General features: G+C 44.0%; 1 protein-coding gene across 1 annotated transcript; it reads left to right on the forward strand.

The window, feature by feature from the left end:
* Nucleotides 1-16,173: 16,173 nt before the first annotated feature.
* LOC124660720 lies at nt 16,174-21,741 on the forward strand. The gene is made up of 16 exons (XM_047198534.1): nt 16,174-16,259; nt 16,407-16,503; nt 16,605-16,751; nt 16,837-16,973; nt 17,057-17,323; nt 17,533-17,672; nt 19,188-19,252; nt 19,539-19,616; nt 19,692-19,757; nt 19,837-19,896; nt 20,003-20,122; nt 20,210-20,337; nt 20,436-20,711; nt 20,840-20,970; nt 21,423-21,455; nt 21,520-21,741. Exons 2-16 carry the CDS (start codon nt 16,431-16,433, stop codon nt 21,620-21,622), a joined length of 1,824 nt encoding a protein of 607 aa, XP_047054490.1. The 5' UTR covers nt 16,174-16,259; nt 16,407-16,430; the 3' UTR covers nt 21,623-21,741.
* Nucleotides 21,742-22,726: the final 985 nt, after the last annotated feature.

A 22,726-nucleotide genomic window follows, 5' to 3' on the forward strand; every position in this document is an offset into this window, starting at 1 on the left:
CTTAAGTCGATGTCTGCGCATCGGCTGTGCTTAAAAATTTTCGAATTTTTTACGGCCGATTCATGTATCGGCCCCCATACTTCAAATGCCCATCATCAAAGGATATCTTAGGCTGCTGGGCATTTGCAGGACGCTTCTACTGAATATCCTCGTGTTTTATCCACCTGGGTGCCCCCCCGAGCCGATTCTTTCAAGGAACTTGATGGTATCGGCTCTGTTGGATTAAATGTTGAACCCGAGCGAGAATGGATGGTGAGGATAATTTTGGCCGATTGCTGGAATCGGCCTCCACGTTGCTTGTTCGATGAAGGTTTTGTAATATCCCTCCATACATTTTTTTTGGGGCCGATCACAAGGATCAGCCTCGTCACATTTGTCCATCGATGTTGCTCTTGTTACACGGTCAGTCCGGTGGATAAAACCAGCCTAACCCCGTTCTTTGTCACGTCGATGCGCTCGCAGTCGTCCAAATTGATGCCTGAGAGTGGCTCTTGGCCTGATGTCTCCCAAACGTCCATGCCGGCTGTTGAAATCTCGGCTGAATCATCTGCGTGGACGACTTCTACTTCATCTCCATCCCACTGTATTAGGCATTGGTGCATCGTGGATGGAATGCAACAGTTGGCGTGGATCCAATCTCTCCCTAGTAGTACAGCATATGTGCTCTTGCTGTCGACAATAAAGAACGTCGTAGGGACGGTTTTCCTTCCTACGGTCAGATCCACATTCAGAACACCTTGTGCGTCAGATGCTTGGCCGTTGAAATCGCTCAGTGTCACATTGGTCTTGATCAGATCTGAGCTAGAGCGTCCCAACCGACGTAGCATGGAGTATGGCATAATATTGACTGCTGCTCCGGTGTCTACCAACATCTTGTTGACAGGCTGCCCATTGATGTATCCTCGCAAGTACATGGCCTTCAGATGCCTGTAACTTCTTTCTCGCGGCTTCTCAAAGATGACCGGCCGTGGGCCGCAGTCCAATTGTGCCACAGGTGCTTCATATAATCTTGGAGCGCTAAACTCTGTTGGAAGGATGAAGACCATGTTTGTGCCAGCCGATGTCTCATCATCGGCTTTCCTTTGCTTGGGGCGCCACTCTTTTCTTTGTGGCCGACCTTCTTCGTCCGAGGTTCGCTGAATTTTGGCGGCCGGATCAGGCCGTGCCTTCCTCAACGTGTGCAGGTATAATCTTTCAGCTTCCTCCAACCCACGCAGACGCTGAACCCTTCGCTTCTGGGAACGGCTGAGCCCATCAGGGAACCACCTTGGCCGATGATACTTATCTTCTTCATCATTGTCCTCTAGTTCCTCGAGATGTTCCACCCGAGCGGACTCAGCATGCTTGTTTCGAGGCGGGAGAGGCCCTAGACGCTTGAACACGGACACGTTAGCTGCATCCTTCTTCCTTTGTTTGCATTCTGGGCAGTTGCCGATTGTTGGCAATCGGCTCATTCCTGAATCCCAGCAGTGTACCGAAGAAGGGGCAGTCCCAGTGCCTATCCACGTCGTCTTGCTCCCTCGACTTTTCCTTGGCGTGGCGCTCGTATCGCTCCTCGTCGTGATCATGCCGACGACGTCTCCTGTCGTCCCTAGCCAGACGATCTTCTTCATCATCGTCATTGTATCGCCGGCGTTGGTCATACGGACTCACATACTTGTTGAGGAGGTGATCAGAGAGAGGTCGTTGATATCTTATGTTCTTCACTTCTCCCTCTGTGACGTAGCGCTTGCCGTCTTGGCGGAGCCGATCGCGTGGAGCGGCTTCCTCTGTGTCTTTTCTATGAGAGCAGCTGCCCTCATCTCCGTCCTTACCAGAGTGGTGCCCAGGTCCCACCATGTTGATATTGCACGAGAAATCTGGCTGGCACCCTCCATGGTGAGTACACTCCACCATGTTAACGGCGTATGCCGGTGAACTCGGCACTTCCAGTGCTGCTGATGTGCATGGCAACGGTGGACGGGACTGGAGTGGCACCTCTCCTTTGTAAGTCCCCAGAGCTGGTCCCGACGGAGAATACCGGTGGCTCATGATTTCCTGGATCACGCGCAGAGCGACACGCTCCAAAGTGTTCACCAGGCTCTCAGAGTGGCGGTGCAGCGAATGAGCCACCATGTAGTTGATCTCCTGACGCAGCGACCTGGTGCATTCTTCTAACGGGGCGGACAGGTCCACTCCATCGAGTGCGCCTTCAGGTGAGAACCTCTTCCACCTGACGCCATGGGAGCGGGTTCTGTGGAAAGAGCCGATGAGTTCGGCTTCGAGGATTGCCTTGATTTCGTCATGCTTCTTCTTGAGCTCGTCAGTCAGATCCTCGTACTTGACCGGAGTGCTTTCCGCCATCTCGGATGTAGATGGCGATGCGGTGGATGTCGGAGATTGTCCCACCGGGCGTGCCAGAATGTGTTGCGGTCGAAACCCACCGGCGGGCAGCGACCGGCAACACCGTAGAGCCGGGAACAACTAGGGCTGCGGCTGGCCCCGGTCCCTCGCAGCGACGGCCCGCAAAGCCTCCTCGGTCACACGTCCGATGCTATCGCAAGGGCGTGCCACCTGACCTATACCTGGTCGGGAAGGTGTTGGATGATGCCTCGCTTAGTTTCCTGCATGGCATACACGTAAACGTTAAATACGAGCCTCGATCGGCTCTCGAGGTTATCCTGTGAATCGGCTCAAAGAGCCGATCCACCCATGATTCGTACAAGGTGTCCGAATATATGGTGGTCCTGCTTGATCAAGATAAAGTTAAAACGATCTACGACGATTTAGGGTTTTCACCGCATAATCGGATCATCCTACTCACGATTGGGCCTCACGCTCGCGTACGGTGTCCGTAAGCCGATCCTAGATAGGGTCTAAAAACCAACACGAGGTTGATCCCCGGAACATCCTGTCTAGGGCTAGCAAACTACACCCTACACGCCGCTGGATCCTCCAACCCTTTGTAAGGCCTAACTATTGCAGATATTAAACTAATCCTTGCAGAACAAGGAGCAACCGTAACGGATCGGATCTACTAAACTATGATCAAGCGGGGTGCCGCCCCTACACCTAAGATAGGTGTAAGGGCGGCTAGATGTATAAGGGTTGCACTACGACAGCATATGATACGAAGAACAATGCTAACCCTAACACATCTAAGATAACTACGTTGCTCGCCATCAAAAAGGCTTCAGCACGAGCAACGCATGAACAACGAGATAGGCTTGTGCTGCCTAGATCGCGATCTAGGCAGCATGATGCTTACCGGAGAAACCCTCGAGACGAAGGAGTTGGCGATGCGCCGAGATTTGTTTGTGTTGAACGTTGGTTGTTGTTTATTTCATAAACCCTAGATACATATTTATAGTCCAGGGGACTTTCTAACTCAAGCGTGCACCTAACCGTGCACGGGTAAAACTCTAACTCCTAATCGACACGTAATCTAATATGTTACAGATACAAGGGCAAACTAGCCCAAACTTTGCATGTAAGGCCGATTCACGTATTTCTTCTATATATATATTTTCAAGTTCATCTTGATCGCGGCCCACCTCTGACTCGGTCAAATTCTGGTGATAACAAACAGAGAAGATATAAAGATCCCATGGCTCGAATATCAACAATTCTTAATAACGGCCCTGTAAAAAGGTGTGTCTTATTATGATTAAAATAGTAGTTGTAAAATCTTGCATGTAGCACACACTACCAATATTGTTCATACAACAAATAATATGCTTCTAATATGAATTGCTAACAACAATAAATTATAGATCCAATACTTCTCTTCTAAAATATATTTTCCAGAAGATAATATTGTTGATACAACAAATAATATGCTTCTAATATGAATTGCTAACAACAATACATTATAGATCCAGAACTTCTCTTCTAAAAAAATATTTTCCAGGAGATTAGATGTCAAATACAAATGATGAGAATCCAACACTACATGCACCATGACCATTTATTATCATCGCTTGGACGTAGGAAAAGAAACAACTTAATTTCTCAAGGTAGGCTTTCATAAATACAGTGTATTTGGTAGCGCCTCCTTCCATTCTGCATGGACTTGCTTGAACGAAAAATGTTCTGCGAAGAACCAAAAGAAAGAAATATATAGGCTCAAGCAATACATATTTGAAAGGTGCATTACCGGCAATATATTTCCAAGGAAAGCTAGACAAGAAAACATTACTTTGCTTAAATGCAAGTTTACCAACAACACCAACCAAACATCAAGTCCGTTAAAAAGTTGGCATCCGCCACACCTATGCGTCAATTAACTTAATTAAATGTGTTATATGCACTTAGAATGTAACATGCTTTATCTTTGGCAGTCTCATGTAAAAATTCTTAGACAAAAGATACTCGTTTCCTCACACAGCAGTTTGTACATGAACACTCAAGTTCCAGTATAAAGTCACCAATATTGAAAAGTAAGTTCGCTATGATACAATCTGCGAAACAGTGAATTATCCATATGGTGTTGCCGCTAAATGTTCACTTCACGGAATATTTCAAAAGCCAGACTTCCGAGCGCTGATCAATGGCTGCATAATGATGGGGGTGACGTTACATGGTGTTGAAAAGTAGAGATAATAGATAATGCTCCGCGCGTTGCTGCGGGAACTTGTAGAAATATATTTGTCTAGATAAAATTGAAATGAAACCTACTACCATTGTTCCATAATGTACTATGTTTAGCCTATAAAAACTCTTTTCGAAGTAATTAAGTACAGAGTATGATAATTGAGTGAACAAATAGTTTGTCCGTTTTTCGATAAAGAGGATTTTTATTAACAAAAGATTTGTTCCTGAGGTGAGCCCAACACATCTATGAAAACTTGCCTACGCTGTTGGTAATTCAGCATTCTAAATTCGATTTGATTTCTCCATGCACTGTCTACTGTCACAGCTGAAACATCTTGCTCGCTCAGAAAATTAAGAGATACTCCACCTTGTCTACTTCCATGCAGTGAACAACGATAATCCAAATACATCCGTTCAGTGAACAACGATAATCCAAATACAGTAATTAAGATATAATTATCAATTAGCCATGCCAAATATAAATACAAAAATAAATAGCATGTTCACCAAAAATATACAAATGAGCCAAAGATTACAATACTTACTACAGTGATACTCCAATTCATTTTCTGAAACATGGCAGAAGAGCGAACCACCAGTTCAAAATATTTATACACAAAAATAACCACTGTGCCAGGTTCAGAGGAAGCATATAATAATCTTCATAGTCCAAGAGGTGTATTTGAGCTCCCCTAGATTTCAGGGAGAGGTTTAGAAGAACTGAATACATGTTCCTGAAAAGAGCAGGATCTACTGTCTGAAATTCTCCTGCAAAAGACTGGAAAAGAAGCGGGACTGACGTACCAGAAATTTTGTGCGTGTAGGAGTTGTAGCATAACCAAACATATTCGCCACCAAGATTTAGGTACTAATTACCACACTATCATCTTGAACAGATAGCAATAAAATAAAATAGTTGCCGGCAACATCGACGTGTCTCACACTGACCCTCTTTCTTCCTTTTCCAAGAAGCTTTGTGGCCTTCCTTCATTCATACAGAGAACCGAAATCCCAAGCAGAATGAGCCAAAATTTAAAGCACATCTGACCTGCACCTTATCCTGCACATCGTACAACAGTTGAAAAATTATAAATAGATTTGATCCAAACAGATCCCTTCATACTAACGAAGATTTCAATATAAAGTCTTGGTGTGGCCAGCCTTCAAAACATCCTGCGAGGTAAATTAAAAAAAAAACAGCCTGCGAGGTGTCCTATGCGTGAATACAGGGAAGCTGCCATCGTCTAGGGATTTCTTTCTATCTTTTGCGAATGATCGTCCATGGCTTTCTTGTTCCGCCCTGTTAATTAAAACGCGGAGGAGACTCAACCTTTTACACCAACAAAAATAAATCAGAGTAGAAGAAAGAGGTGCAATGATCTGGGAAGGTGGAACCATAGGTCATTAGTGAGGAAGAGGAAGGTAGCAAGAGGCATCTCCAGTATTTTCTTGGAAGGAGACTCAGACGTAGAAATGTTCTGGGACGAGGTGGAGCGGGCACCAACCGCAATAGTGGATCTGGGAGGAGAAGTGGTAGAGCGTTACAACACCATTGAAGGAAGGCATTGAAAGAAGGTAGTAAGGGCATCTCCAACGCTACGATCCAAACAAACGTATTCGGTCGTCCGATTTTCGCTGTTTGGGTCGGCCTCTGGAGACGTGGATAGACCAGAACGTCCGTGGCTGTTTTTGTTTCCCAACACGCAGAGATACCCAAATTACTATTCATCTTCGCCAACTACTAGTACTACCAGACCTAGCCAGCTCCGGCCCCGCCCCCGCCCCGGCGGCCTCCGTCGACGCCCACGCGACCTCCGCGCGAACACGCACACGGGGCAGGCAGAGACGAGCTTGGCGAGGAGCCCCTCGCGCGCTGCACGGCCATGGCGGGCGTGGCGAGGCCGGCGAGCCCCTGCGCGGCCATGGTGGGCGCGGCCATGGGAGCACGGCCGTGGCGGGCGGCGAGGGCGCGGCACGGCAAGCCCCTGCGACGGCGCCCCGCGCGGCACTCCGCGGGCCAGGACGGCGCGACTGGTGAGCCCCCGCGTGGCGGGCGGCGCGGGTCGCGGTGGCGGGCGAGGGCGGCGCGGGGAACGGCCGAGCTAATTAAACGCTAAAAATTACTAATACTTGAGAGATAGCTATCTTCATTCCAAATGCTAGAGTTGTTTCTATTTTGGTTGTAATAACCACCTTACAATCGGTCATTTATAGTCAAATTACAATCAAAACATTTGAGCAACAAACCAAACAAAAAGAGGCAAAAATCATGGATGTGATCTAGACCTGTAGTGACGACGTCTGTTAGACGACGACCTAAAATTCAGGCAGAAGATCGAGTGCGGCTGGGTGAACCTCGGACTGAGGAGAACTCAACGGCCACAACCAAGAAGACGAAGACCTAGGGTTTGGAAGGAAGAGACTAAGGTTCATGCACCATCGAGATCGCAACAGGTCTGGAGGCCGAGCCCCACATCGTTCCTTACCTCAACAGCGACAGAGATGGGACAACCGAGGGGTGAGTGAAGTTTGCTGCCCGGAGTTCCCACTAGGAGGTGAAATATCCTTAGGAATTCAAGGTCTTTTTTAGATGGTGGCAGGGGAGAAGCACGAGAACTGCTGATAGAGATATGATTGTGATAAACTTCATCGCATTGATGCTAGGGAGAAGCATCCATATGGGTGAATTTCATGGTAGATTTAGGAAGAGGGTAACAGTGAGACATGGTAAGATTTAGTACTCCCTCCTGCAAATACATCCATTTTTTGTCAATAATTTTGAATAGGAGAAAGTACCACATAGTTATATGACCTCAACTATTTTAGGGCTGGGTGCCATTTTGACAATTTTTTTGAATAAGAGAAAGTAGCACATTGTTATATTTCCTCAATTATTTTAGGGCTTGGGTGCCATCCAGTCACCAAACGGCCGAGAGATGAGAAAAATAATATACATATAAAGTCTACATTATGTAGCTATAATGTTTAAATTGTGGTGGCAAAATAAAATATGAAACCCGTGGCAACGCACGGGCATTCAGCTAGTAAATCAACAATAAAAAACTGCAACCGAAAGTATCTCCCTCTCCCTTCCAGCCATGGCCGATGCTAGCGACGAGATACCTAGAGGTCAGCAAGTTGGTCGTCATATCTTTGGTTTCCCTTTCCTGTTAATAACCATCTCTGTTGAAGGTTGAGGTAGATTAAAATTGGATATTTGAGTGAACATGTAGACTACACCATGATGATTTCACAGATACAACAGGTCATGATGCCGACCAATTTAAGGCTGTACGTCTTGGGAAGAGGAAAGCACTGGCCGAGCCCAGGGATAAAAAATTGGAGAAGTTGGCAGCAGTGCTCAATAGGTCGAAGGAGGTGATAGGGAAGGCGGCAGCGGCGGTGGAGGAGGTATTGTCAGCTGTAACTGATCTCGAGGCGGCGGAAAAATCGTTTGGATACACCGCCTCACCGATGAAGGAGGACCGTGAGGTGCGATTTTCTTCTTTCAGGAAATAGTTGAATCGGTAACTTAATCGAGATCAATTTCAGGAATGATGTGTGGAGGCACATGCATGCTAACATAAAAAATTAGTTGAGGCATCAATTTTCAGGATATTTTTTTATGTGCGTAATCTCGAAATGAATCTAATAATATCGTCAATTAATTACCTGTTGCTTTTTCATATTCATTCATTTATTTGAGAAATGGCACCAAAATTTGATGATCCATTGCATAACACTTTGTTACATGGTACATATATAGTACCACATTGGTACTATTTTAAGCTTTCGATTTTCAACCATGTAGAAACACCTTCAGTCTGCAATAATCGTAGAACGGAATAAAGCAGAATGAACTTGTGGGAGTCTGTACATGTGAAGAGCTACAAGATGCCCGAAAAGCACTGATAGAGGTATATATATCATTTTCCGCCATCTATTGTTTGTGTAACTAAATGTTGATCAATCTATCTTGAACGATATGCGTAGGGCTTTTTGAAGTACAAGCTGATCAGCAAGGAGTCAGCAGACATTGGGATCAAAATGATGGGATTCCTTGAAGAACTGCCATTCAAATGTGCTTGCAGGATAAAGTATGGGAATGAAGATGACCTAGAGGCCAAGGCTTCCATGCTGCTCTCAGTTTGGCAGAAATAACTGAAGGACCCATCATGGCGACCTTTCAAGACCGTCGAAGGTGATGGCAAAACTCAGGTAATTATCAGAAAGATAAATTATTGCCTTGTTTAATTGTAAACCATAACCGAAAGTATGGATATCCTGGTTGTTGCAGGTAGTGGTGGATGTAGATGATGCCAAGCTAATGCAGCTGCGAAACGAGTATGATGACGTCGTGTTCGGTGCGGTGACGGTGGCTGCTGCTGAGCTTCGGGAGTATAGTACCGCTGATGGTTGTCCTGAACTCTGGAACTTCGGAGAAGGGCGAAAGGCAACGGTTGTAGAGGCGCTCAGCTGCATCTTCAATTACCTCAAGAAGTACTGAAGAACTTGCAGAAATTGCTTACTTTGAATCTCTGCAATGCCATGCTGAAACTATGGAATCATTTATTTTTATCGAATAATTAGTGTGTTTTAATGATGTTCATGCTACTTTTTGGACATTTATGTTTTATCTTATTTATCACTTGCGACTCTTCCTGAAGAATTTTTTGGAAGCGTTTACTCGATGACATATTGAGCCATGTTTGATGTTTATTTATATTAGCAATGCATTGCGGCATCAAGCTTTACAAAACGAGTCGTCCAGGTAGAGGAAAAGTAAACTGAATCTAATACGGTTTCCTAAACCTTATATTGAAACTATTTCTATCACCCTCCCTTAATCACAACATTTTCAAGTTGAGATTATGTTTAAACTGGAAGAGGTTTTTTGAATCCATCAGCAATTTAATCTTTTGAAGGAACAAAACGAATCTCCAGTTCTTTGATATAATTTACCACCAATACGAATAGTTTAAGCTCTTCCATCGTGAGAAACGCGGCACCGACCGCGTTAATCAATGCCGCTGACTCTCGCTGCAATAATTTAGTTTAATTAATCGTCTAGTGATCTCGATCTAGGGCAGATCTGATCACTGGCCGGCTGGGCGCCTAGCCTAGCTTAGGCTGGGGGTAGTATATAAATAGGAGCATCACCTGTTCGCTCATGTCAATCCATCTAGCAACCCACTTCTGAAAGCATAGCGTAGTACTCTCCCAGTCGCTCTGACTGATCGCAATGGCTTGTGCCGTGGTGGTGAAGATGGCTGCCGTGTTCCTACTTGTCCTCTTCGGCGGACAGCTGCTGATAGCAGAGCCGGCGGCGGCATGCACCCTCCTGCAGCAATCAAGCGACGCATGCGTCGCATGCGTTGCCAATTGCGATTTCGAAGTGGATAGGGGTCTATTTAGATCCATAGACGAGTGCATTAGACTCAAATGCTCGAATCTCTAAAGAAAGATGCACATGTTCCTAGTTGCGGTTGTACGTTTGCTTGTTGCTGCTACGTTTTCCTACCTGCTAGTACTATTGTTATCTTCCCTTTAGCTACAGGCACATGCGCTGCCTGCCGCTGTCAAATAAGATATGCATCCATCGATCCTACATTAGATCGATGTATGTAATAATTCATGCTTCAGTTTTCATTATTGTTAATTCTTCTCATCTGTTGTTTCCCCCGTTTTTCATCTGAACAGCCATAAATTGACCTCAGCTAACAACCATGCTTTTATTGTTTGACTCGCTATTCGACTGTGGGGATCCTGCACTAGATGTCTGAAATACCGCCTATGAATACAACCATGATCCCATAATCACTGTGTCCACTGTCCAGTGACGGATGTAGGACAATATCAGGGGGTGCCAAGATAAAAAGATTCCCTATTCCGGTTCACGCTTGGTCTAAAATAGACGGGCTGTTTGACTAGTTTGAAGTTTTGACCTCACAAATTATTTGCCCAAATACTACTAGGTAAAAGAGTTCTTATACACCCTCATTGGATGCGCCGCTGACCGTGTTGTGGAACATAATTCATACCAAATTGAAAGTCTTACAAATATGGCCAACATGGCCAAGTCTTACGTTAAACCTAAATGGGCAAAAGACCAAATAAAATGCAGTGAAAACTCCACAAAAAAACTCGCAAATCATGTCTTAACCTACATGCACGTGACCGAGAGATCTTCTTAGATCTTCTTAGTTCGCCCAGTCGTAAATGAACCCGTCATCCACATTATGCTCCTCCATGCACTACAAGAAAGACCCCCCACTAGTGAGAAAAGGCTTTTAGCCACAACTGCACTCGTGGTGCAAAACCGAAGTTCCAACGCTAGCAAGTCTTGTAGATGTTTCCTTCACACCATTTAGCAGTGCTTTCCAAGGTTCGATTAAACCTAGATCTTCTAGGGAAAAAACTTATCATGCTACAATCTGTAATCTGAATCGAAGGTATCAAGCGCGCCGCCCCTCTTTTTTGGCCACCGATCATCAAAATTGCTTGATTCTTTTGCCCACCAACGTATTTTAACCTAAAAACCACTATATATGACCCCAAAGAGTTCTTGGGAGGAGAGGGACGCAAGAAGAGATAAACACAAAAACAGAGGTCACATCAGCGAAGATTGGAAGGGGAAACTCCGTCGGAATCTCCACCAGAAGGATCTCCACCTTCTCCAACGTCTTTCTCATCATCACCATGATCAAGGAGGAGTGGTCCACCCCTGGATTACGAGTTTGTGGCAGTAGCTTGATCTATTTCTCTCATGTTTTTTTTATTGTTCTTAGTGCCATATGAGCTTTCCAACATGATTATGATTATATTTGTAATACATATTGAAAGAACATCTCTCGGATTACTGTTTTGTGTGTTTGATGATAATATATGTGATACACTAATGTGCATTTATATAGTGCAGCAATTAGTTGTGGTAGAATTTGTGTTGAGAAACAAGAAGGAAGGAAGCAGGAATGGAGCTCCAGGCCGGATAATCTGGGACCGGATATTTACAGAATATCCAGCCCCTGAAAAACGGCTAAGGACCTTACGCGCCGAAGCCCCTAGACTCTTGCCGGATATTTTAGTCGAGGCCCAGATATTCCGGGGTGGCCGGATTATCTAGCCCATACTTAGGCCGGATTATCCGGCCCCAGGTTCCTGCAACGGCTTGATTTGGAGAGGGGTATAAATACCCAAGCTCAAGCTGACCATTTGATCCCAAGTTCATCCACCATTGGAGCCACACAAGAAAGCACAAGATTCACTAGATCTCCTCCTCCAACCATCTAAAGCTCATGATCTTTGGTGAATTGAAGGAGAAGACCCCGATCTACATCTTCACCGACAGCGTGTTTGGTAACTTTGTGGGAATGGAATTGGGAGTGTGGAGGAGGGAGTTTTTCAAGGGATTGGGTTAGGGAAATTGATGATTAGTCCCAGTCCCACATTTGGTGGGTGGTGGGAATTAGTAGGGAATTTGACACATGCTATTTCTTCTCTGACGTTCGCAAGTTTAGACGCATGTTTAGACGTCCGTGTTGTAGGTTACCTCTAACAACAAACATCTAGAGCCGCAAGTCGCTGACGAGGCCTCACCGCCGGGCGTGTCGACGCTGCTCTTGTAGCTTGTCATACTAGAACTAGATAGACCGACGTGCACGGCGAGGCACACACAAAGATCCTTGTAACTTTGTAAGGTTTCTGCTTGATTCAATCACAAGCGAACGATTTGGATCAGATCATCTTGTCAGATTTTAGCTCCTCGCACGGTCGTCTAGTGGCGCGTGACCCATGCGCTGGAGGCTCAACGTGCTCCTCGTCATACCCAGCCGGGACGAGCTAGACCGGCGAAGGCACGGTGTAACTGTACTGGTGTGTCGTGTGAAATGCCACGCTGATGCATACAGGCAGGACAGAGGTAGACGATGATGCAGCAGAGGTCGAACTTGTGCTAGAACTATCCAATTCCCTAACCCCGGCTGAATTACCTACCCCCTCCCAGGTAATAGATTAGCGGGAGTTCACCTCCTCAATTTCCTTTCCTCTTACCCCTTGAACTCCCAAACCCACAAACCAATCATAGGAATTTAAGTCCCACGCTGGCTAACTCCCATTTCCTAACTCCAATTCCCTCCAACCAAACACGCTGCGAAGGGATTTACATTTCCCCCTCATTTGCTTGAGGGCCCCTTTACTAGTGTTTCATTTGGAAACTCTAATTGCTTGTGATTGATTTGTTCTTGTTATTATTGTTGTGTTGTTATAGATAATTGAGAGCCTCCAATTTAGTGATGTGTGCCCCAAGAACTTTATAAAGGCCTGTTTTCTGCCTTGAGGAATTCCCTTAGTGAAAGTGGGTTAGGCCTTTGTGGCGCTGCTCACAGGAGACCCGAGTGAGGCATTCATGGTGTTGGTCCGGCCTTTGTGGCGACCACACTCCTCCAAACGTAGACGTACTTTCCCTCAAAAGAAAGGAACTACGGGAATCATCTCTGTGTCTCCGCGTGCTCCACTCTCGGTCACCTCCACCCTTGATTGCACTATTATATCTTGTCTAGCTATATCTTACTTAGTTGTTTACTCTGTCATATAGGTAAATTTACATAGTTGCATATCTAGAAAATTTACCTTTGTGTCAAGCCTAAATTGAAAAAGAAAGAAAAATTGGGTAGCACCTAATCACCCCCTCTAGGTGCGGCATACAATCCTTTCACCTATGTGGTGGATCTTTATTTTATGATATGATAATATGAGATTTTGCTATAATTTGTGTAAGATGTATTGATAGATGCATATTATGTACCCCGTTCTTAAGTATTGGTTCTGATCCAACTTGTATATAAGAATGTGTATGGGGTGATGTGTGTTAGATGGAATAGCATGGTTTTACTGATTGAATAGTGACAATAAATTCATGATCTATTATGGATTTGCCTTTTCTTTTGTTATCTCACTAGGGATAAAGTGAATGCATGTGCTATGTTTAGTATGTGACAAAAATAATGATCTTGTTTGTTCAAGGTAGAATATTTGATATTCAAACATCATGTCAAAGTTATCATGTCAAAGTTTTTATAGTTATGCTCTGTTAGTTCTTAATACAAGATTGTTTGAAGTTTATTCCTATCTTTGCGGAGTGTAAGAGATATGTGTTGCATCATCTCTATGTTAGGACGGGATGCCTATATGAATGCTTATCTTCTACATGTTGAAGTTATTGTCTTCATATCTCAATAATGAATTGTTATTGTCCGCTGCAACTTAAAAGAGAGAATAGTCAACCTTTCCATCACTTTTATTTTACTTTTTATTTATAGCTTTATTTTAATCCAAAAAATATAAAAATGTGTTTTATTTATTTATAATCAAAACCCCAAAACAAACAAATCTTTACGCTTTTACTTAGTTTATTTTAGTTGCTTAGTTTATTTTACTTAAGTTATTACTTTATTTATTTTTACTTACACGAAACATTTTGCTTCATAACCACACGGTTGAGTTGGGAAAATAAGGCTTTATTTTATTTTGCAGGATTGCTAAAAGAAAAGAGGGAGATATAACTATTTATGCTATTTTCCGAGAGTTCGATATAAACCCTCGAGTCACCTCTTATGGAAAAAATACTCTGTTGGCACAACACTATGCACTTCGAGTCCCAACGTCATCCGCACCCGAGTCTTGTATGGCTGCAGTCTCTGCCCTAGCACAACAAGGTCGTCCGTTTTGCCGACAAAAAAACTACCTATTTATATAGGTGAGCATTAGAGCTTTACTCGAAGAAAAATATTGATATTGATAAATATATAATAAAATGAACATCCAGATCTTAGAAGAAGAAGCAAAACTGAAGGTAACATAGAACAATAATTAACTCAATAATCTGCAGTCGTGCAGATGCAAATTAAGCTATATATGTGAAGTTGTTGCATATGTCGAAGAATCACCTACGAATGGCACCAAAGATCTTCTACCGCAGGCAGCGGCCAGTGATCAGATGCAAAAATGCGACGCCACCATCGTGCACATCAGAAAGGGAGTGATCTAAACTTATCCACTTGGTAGGCTTAAATTTGGGCGCTCGTATGGTGCAACGCCAGCAACCGTAGACTACACGAAAGGAGGTGTAGTAGTCGAGGTCTTGTGTGGACAAGAAGATGTCACCGATCTTCTTGATAAGGTTGCCGGGGAGAGTGCGCCAGTCCACATCATTCGCCATATCTTGGAGACGACCAACTATGGATGTACGAGGGCTTTGATGAATATATCGGTAATGGAGAGCAGTGGAGGAAATTCTTACCATCATTCCCGAGGAACTGCTTAATAAAGCCTTGGAATGACGACCAAACTGGCCGATGTAGTGTAAAAGCATCCATCTATATATATTCTCACTACAATATATTTGTATATTATCCGGTTGTTCTTGTGTGCGCCCCCGCAGAGTTCAATAATTCCCAAGGCAACATTAGTCTCCTACAATCGATCTACCAAATAATTTTTTTAAACAAACACCAGTAAATATGGAGAGACAAAGCACTGTGTGAATAGAATCAAGTTAAGTTTCCACATATCTCTTACTCTCTATCTCCTCGGTTGAGCAAGGAACTATAAATATTTAGAGATACCAACAGTTCTAGCTACATGTCATCGCATCTTCGTTCTAGAAAACACGAGTGAGCCGCTCGACAGAGCTCCTGCGCGATGCTGGCGAGGACGCCGCACGGCTAGAGCTCCTAAGCAACGCTGGCGAGGACGTCGCTCGGCCAGACCTCCCTTCCCGACGTTGCAACTCTCTCGAGGCTACTCTATACCCCTCCCCCAAAAGAAACACCATACCTTGGGCCGGCAGGCAGGTCTGATACGGCAACCTCGCGGTCATCCTCCTAGGTCCAACAACTTTGGATGGAGGGCCGGCCGAGAGAGCGAGCCTCGGAACTTGGAAGAAAAGGTGAGGGAGCCTCGGAACTCGGTCAACATGTTTTCTGAGATCCCCGTATGCCTCAAATCTTATGTCTTGAGTAGCTGACTGCTCTTGTCCCGACTCTTTATCTTTTGTCGGCATATGCCTTTACTATTAAATAATTGTCGGCAAAAGTACCATATGCCAACAAGGTTAGCAAGCTTCTGCAGTGGTGTAGTGCTAGTGACGGTATCGATCAAAGTTAACAAGTTGTGTTATTTTACTCCAAAGGGAGGGTTGGGAGGCGGGGTGCGGGAGGCTAGGGTTGGAGTGTTTCCAAAGGCGAAATTGTTTTCATGTCAAAAGTACTCCTACTTTACCAGATAACATTGCTACGTGGCGTGCATATTGTCGAATTATTTTGACATTGTAAAATGCACTTAAAACTAATTTCAAAAACCACAACGACACAAAAAGGGATTAAAGCAACACCTGCAGTCATTTAAAAGAACTCATTTCAAAAACCACAACTACACTCAGATACACCAGCAGTCATTTAAAAGTGATTATTTTGTTTAATCACTTTTTGTGTCACGTTTTTGAAACTCGGATACAGTCGTCTCTGCCGTGAGGTGAGTCCGTGGGTCCGGACATACCAAGCCGACCCGACCCGAGCCACCACGGCGTGCTCTAGAACTGACGCCTCAATTCCCCACCCCCAACCCTCACCGGCATCCGCCGTTCCTCGCCGCTATCCGCCCCGGCGCCATTTTTTTGGCTATTCGAGTTTCTTTCCATCCGGTGATTAGTTGAACCCCCTTTTTGGTCGCGATGGAGTGATTTCTGAAACCCTTTTCTTGCGATAAAGCGATTTCTTTTGATCACAGTCTAGACCAGATCCGCGCTGTGCTAGTGCTGAACCCTTTCTCTTGATCTGTAGCTCCTCCTCTAGGCCGGAGAGATGAAGAACAAGCGAGGAGGCGTGCGCACGAGAAGCTCGTACAAAAAGCAAAAGGCTGGCACAGACGACGGAGGTGAGCCGCCGATTCTCAATTTCGCTACTTTTTTTTTCCCTTCTCGCACGATCGATTTATTATATACAGCCACATATAATATAATGCTTTACTGAAACAAGGAACTTCGTGTCCGGACCCGGACAATCCTTTCGAAGAGGAATTCGGCAGCTCAAGCGATTCCGGCCAAGGTGTCTGGGCGGAACTGAGCGAAGGAGTCGCGTCCAACTTAGCAAACACTGTTGTATCGATCGCTTCATTCGATGAAGGTGATTATACACAATCAGCCCTGGATTTATATTTCCATCTAATACATTGTCGCTAGTCCATGATTGAAAATGTCATCTTGTGTAGCAGGAGACGTGATGTTCTTTGCATGTACGGGCATAATTATAAAAAACGACCCAGAGACTAAGATGACGAGCTTTCTGACTTCATTAAGTTTGGCTAGATCTATTGAAGATGACAGCAAGATCTTTCACAACATGACGGTTGGAACTGCCAAATTGGTTTTTTTTTTTGCTCTCTATTGCTTGCTTTTTGACATACTTGTTGTCTGGCTTTATCGTTGCAGATTCAAGTGCGCCTTCCAGATAACAATGTTGAGCTGGGATGGTTGAACTTCTGGGATTTACAACACAACCTTGCTGTTATCAACATACCTCGCTTCCGTACTCTTCAAGTAGCCTGTCTAGATAATCAGCGGCAATTCGAGAGTCATAGCAAAGTAGTTGCTGTAGGGCGTTGCTTCAACTCTGGAAAATTAATGGCCACAGCTGGAATGTTGACTGCCAATCCAAGTGGAGATTATCGTGCGGTCTCCACATGCCAAATTACTATGGTGAGTCCACTGTTGATTTCTCTCTTTAATTTCTATACATAGCAAAAATAAATAATGGTGTCATGATATGAGTGGCTAAATTTATCATATATGCACTCAACTATTTTCTGGGGGGCACTGAAGTTTACTCCCTTTTTCAGTTAGAGAATCTTCCTTCAGTGTCACCAAAATCTTGTGCTTGGCTAAGTGCCACTTTATTCTTTTTCTAGACTGGAGTTGGAGGGGCCCTCATTGATTCTAACGGGGACTTCGTTGGGATGAACTTTTATGCCAAGGAAGAGACTCCATTCTTACCAAGGACTAAAATTATTGAACTCTTGAAGCAGTTTAATGAAAGAGTCCCGCTCTGGTATGTCCTTGATACTCCTGGTGAGCCAAAGATTTCCGATTGTCTTATTAGTCTTGTTAGCTCATAGGTAGTGTGTAGGAAGTAGCCTATGGATCTGTTTGGATGGTGCCCGCGTTAGCCTTACCAAAATTGGGGCGGTCCAATATTTTGGCGAAGCTTTTTGCCGCCGCGGTTTCGCCCAGGAGCTGGCTGAAAAGTGAACGCAGGAACCAAAATTTTGGCAGGGATCCGGAAAGTTGGTCTCAATCCAAACGAGCGCCCACGCCCGTAGTCAACGCCAAAATTTTGGTTCGGCGATGGCCGGCTACGATCCAAACAAACCCTATATGTTGCTGCCAAAAGTTACTGCAACTTGTATTGCATAGTCCTATTTATGAGATATAAACTAGGTACAACAGCTAGATTTCTAAAGCCTTCTAGAGCTTTTTACTGCTAACCAGGGTTTGCTACTGCCTAAGGCTTATATATGACTAGTACTACTAGAACATACTAGCACCTACAATACTACTAGAACCTGCTGGTCCTATTAGAAGGTACTAGATTAACTCCTAAGCAAGGATTACTCTAACAGTTCTCCTCCTAATCCTTGCTCTTCATGCTTGACTTGATCTAGACCATTCCAATTCTAGAACGTAGATTTTGAAACTTTACTCGCCCAAGTGACTTTGTCAAAATGTCAGCGAGCTGATCTGAAGTATTGATGAAGCTGGCGCTGATGCTTCCATCTTCCAAGCAACCTTTGATGAAGTGATAACGAATATCAATATGTTTGCTGCGCTAATGGAAGACTGGATTTTTGGCTAATGCCAGGGCAGACTAGTTGTCCATCATTAGCTCAACTGTCTCAGTTTTTCTTGCATTAAGTTCTCCAAGAAGTCAAGCCAGCCAAATTCCTTGAGTTGCTGCCATTGTGGCTGCGACATACTATGCCTCACAGGAAGACGGAGAAACCACCCTTTGCTTGAGAGATTGCAAACTCACCAAGCAGTTGTCGAGGAAGAATAGTGTGCCGCTCGTGCTCTTCCTGGTGTCAATGTTGCTGGCTAGGTCACTGTTAGTGTGGCTGCCAAAAGCTACTGCAACTTGTATTGCATTGTCCTATTTATAGGATACAAGCTAGATGCAACAGCTAGATTTCAAAAGACTTCTAGAGCTTTCTACCGCTGACGTTCTACAACTTTTTACTGCTAAGCAGGGTCTGCTACTGCCTAAGGCTTATATATGAATAGTACTAGAACATACTAGCACCTACAATACTAGAACCTGCTAGTCCTACTAGAAGGTACTAGATTAACTCCTAAGCAAAGATTACTCTAAATGTCTTATGTATGTGTCTCCTTACACTCTTCTGCCCTTTTTTTACCCTCTCCTAATTGATCTTATTATTTTTCTGCACATGATTAAGAAAAATTAGTAATGGCCTTAATCAAGATTGGATGTAGTAATACTGAGGGAATGTGAGTTAGTTTGTGGGTGTCTCTGTTACTCTGACGAGTTTATCCCATTCTGCTGCAGTGCTAAGAAAGGACCTGATATCACAATCAAAAGATTTCCCATACCTCATGAGTCTGATTCACAAGGTGAGAAAAACACACTCACTCCTTAAGATTGGTAAGAAGTGTGCTATCAAGCAACTCATCACCACCAATGTTAATTTTCAATGACCATTTGTAGAATCCCCGTATGCATTTAGTTCTGTACTTTTATGGTTGTACCTATTATCATCCTAATATACGTGGTGTGCTACGTACTTATTTCATACGAAGTACATGGGTATGCTATATGAGAATATACGCCTCTCTATCATAATGCTTTTCCATGTTCTAAATTCTGCTCATTCCCCTTCACCAATCTTCTCCATTATAGGCAGCTCAAGGGGAGAGCAAAACAATAAGGGCCAGAAACCTTCCATATGTACTCTCTGTGATCCAGAATGTCAACCAGGTTTGGTCACTTTTAATGTTTGGGTATTGATTGTTGGTCACAGTCCTTGATTGATGTTTTACCCTGTGGCACCAGGACTCAAGGATAAAATATTAAATTGTAAGCATTTTAATGCCCGATGGCCGTATTCTTCTCCTTATGGTGAGTCGTTGCTTTCAGTTTTCCTAATTATTATTAACACATGGTGTCATCAGTCGCTTTACTATGTTGTAATGATCAGGTGATGACGAAAAAATTGAGCTGAGGTCCAATGGTTATCCCTTTCCACTCTGGGAGGATTGTGAGTTTATTTCTTTTGTCTTTTTTTATGTTAGCTCTGTTCTGTCGAACATTTGACTGCTCTTTCTTGCACCCTTCAACTACTGAACCTTTATTGATGTGGCCAGTCCGCAGACGTTTGGTTAATACTTTCGAAGAGGAATTTTGTGAAGATGTGTCAACCAAACTCAAAAGAAAAGTTGCTTCAAATATGCCTCAGAGTGTTGTGGCACTGGCTTCATTCATTCGTAATTGCATTCCCTCTAAGCCCCCACCTACTTTTGGTATCTTTTTCCTATTTTGTCAGTAAATCATGTGAATCATTACTCTTGTAGGCAAAAGAAGATGTTTTGCTTGCACAGGCGTAGTCATAGAATCCAACAAGTCCACAACAAGAGTTTTGACCTCCGCAAGTTTGATTAGAACTCCCAACAACGAAAACATGGTTGATGATAAGTTGAAGGTTCTTACTCTGCTAATAATCGTGTAATTCCCCATTTTATTCATTCATTATTCATTCATTACAACGCTGGTTTAATCTCAACATATCACTCATTGCAGATTGTAGTCTGCCTTCCGGATAATCGACATATCTCAGGGACGTTGCAACATTATAGTCTAAATTATAACATTGCTGTCATCACTATCACGGATTTCTGCTGCACTCAGATTGCACAAATCAATGATAAGGTGCAAATTAAACCTTGTGGAGAAGTAGTGGCTGTAGGGCGTGTCCACAATTCAGGTAAATTAATAGCCACAAGTGGGGTAGTGACTGACAAGACAAGTGAGCTTAGTTGCAAAGAGCTTGTGATCTCTACTTGCAAAATCACCAAGGTATGTTGTGTTTTTTGGTATGGTGGAAATAAACAGTTGCATCAGAATATTAGTAATTAAATCCATCACCACATCTGTGTGGCTTACAAATAATGTCTTCATGTTTGTTACTTCTGCATTTGTGCTAGGCTGGGATTGGAGGGCCTCTTATAGATTTTGCTGGGAATTTAATTGGCATAAACTTCTATGGCTTGGGAGGAACTCCGTACCTACCAATGAATATAATTCTGAAACTCTTGAGGAAGTTTGATGCAGAAGGGTATGCTTTTTTTGCATTTGTGTTAAAATTTGTACAATATGCAATTGTTTTTCATGTGCATAATATTAAAGCTTGATGAGTTTACTTGCCTCGATAATGCGTTTGAAATTCACAAGATTATGTAATGTTGGAAAATGTTACAGTTGAACATTACTTGAAAAAATGTATTCTAAGAAAATCGGTACTTAATTAATCTTGTCAAAATCAGGTGAATTGAGAAGTGGGTTCAATCGTACCTGAAAAATGATCTATAACAGCCGAAAATTGACATGCTTGTAGTTATAATATGGTTGCTATTCAATTTAGCCGTAGACTACAACTTAGTGCTTCTGCATTTTTTTTCCGTCTTCGATGCCAATAAATCCTTTTACCCATTTATGCATTCCCTTTGTGATTGGTTTACCAATTTGCAATATTCTTTATTATTAAAACCAATTTTGGTTTCCCTGTAGGACTGTTGCTATTGACGATCATATCTCGAACAGGTATTGTTTATATTCAGTAACAAGTTGTTAAATTCAGATTTCTTGTGTTTTAACTCTTTAACAGGTGGCCCGTTCCCAAGCCATTTTGGTGCTATCCGACATGGCACGAGGCTAATGAAGAAATAGATCTCGATGAACTTTTAGCCGAAATGCGTGTCCTCTGTTGATGAAATAGATGTAGATAAGCTAAGCTCCCTTGTAGCAGGCCATCGCTTCCGTTGCAGGATTGCCTTTATACAGTGTTGACGATTGTATCATTTTAGGTTGGTTTCAACTAATTAACTAAGCACCAGCATTTTCCTTGCTAATGAGACGAAGCAAAAAAATATTATCGTCCCAAGATATATGACAATAGCATTGAAAATGTAAGATGTACAGAATGCACGCATTGTTAAGAGCACCAGAAATTTTCCGTCTCTCTACCTGACTTTTCTCTTCCTGTCACGCGGAGTGAGCGTGAGTAGGATTCCTCGCTGCCGTGTCTCACTGACAAGACCCCACTCTGATGCCACTGGCTCTGCCTCCACGTGTTGCCTCCACGTGTTGCCGCGACACACCAGAGCATCTCGTTGACATCGCGACCAGGATTCGTCGATGCATAGGTGTTCTTGCGGCACCACCCACGCGGACAACTCGCCCCAGCGACCACGCCGTAGAATCCTCCCAGCTCCAACCATGCCTACTCAAGCTGCTCCACGACGACCATGTCTTCAAGGCCAAGCCCACCTCATGGAGGCAACATCCCCTAGTCAATCACCACGTGAGGCCGGAGGACGACGAGATGGAGGATGTGCCTCCAACCACTTTGAATGGAGGCGCACGTCCATAGCCCCGGTCGCGTCAAAGGCTGACGAGGACTCGTAGTGGTCCCAGCCAGGGCTGGAGGACGTTGTCCAGCTCTCGGCAATGGTGGCGGAGCACGCTGCCTCTCTACCACCACCACCACCATTGCCGCCACACGCGCCACCACATGCAGCATGGGATGGCCAGATGGTCCCACCTCTTCCATATCATGTGCAACCGCCGCAGCAGCCACAGTACGTGTCGCAGCCGCTGGAGGTCCCTGCTTGGGCGCAGCTGTGGACGCCCCCGCCCTTCGTCGACCTCTTCTCCGACGATGAAGAGGACGGCGGCGCTGGAAACTAGGGTATAGATTTTATTTCTAGACTATGTAAATTAGGTTCAGTTTAATGAAATTTCTATCAAATTTAATGTAAATTGCATCCAGCTTAATGAAATTGTTTATCTCCGGTGAGCATGCCAAATAGCTA

This window comes from Lolium rigidum, chromosome 6, assembly GCF_022539505.1.
Source record: "Lolium rigidum isolate FL_2022 chromosome 6, APGP_CSIRO_Lrig_0.1, whole genome shotgun sequence".
NCBI lineage: Eukaryota > Viridiplantae > Streptophyta > Magnoliopsida > Poales > Poaceae > Lolium > Lolium rigidum.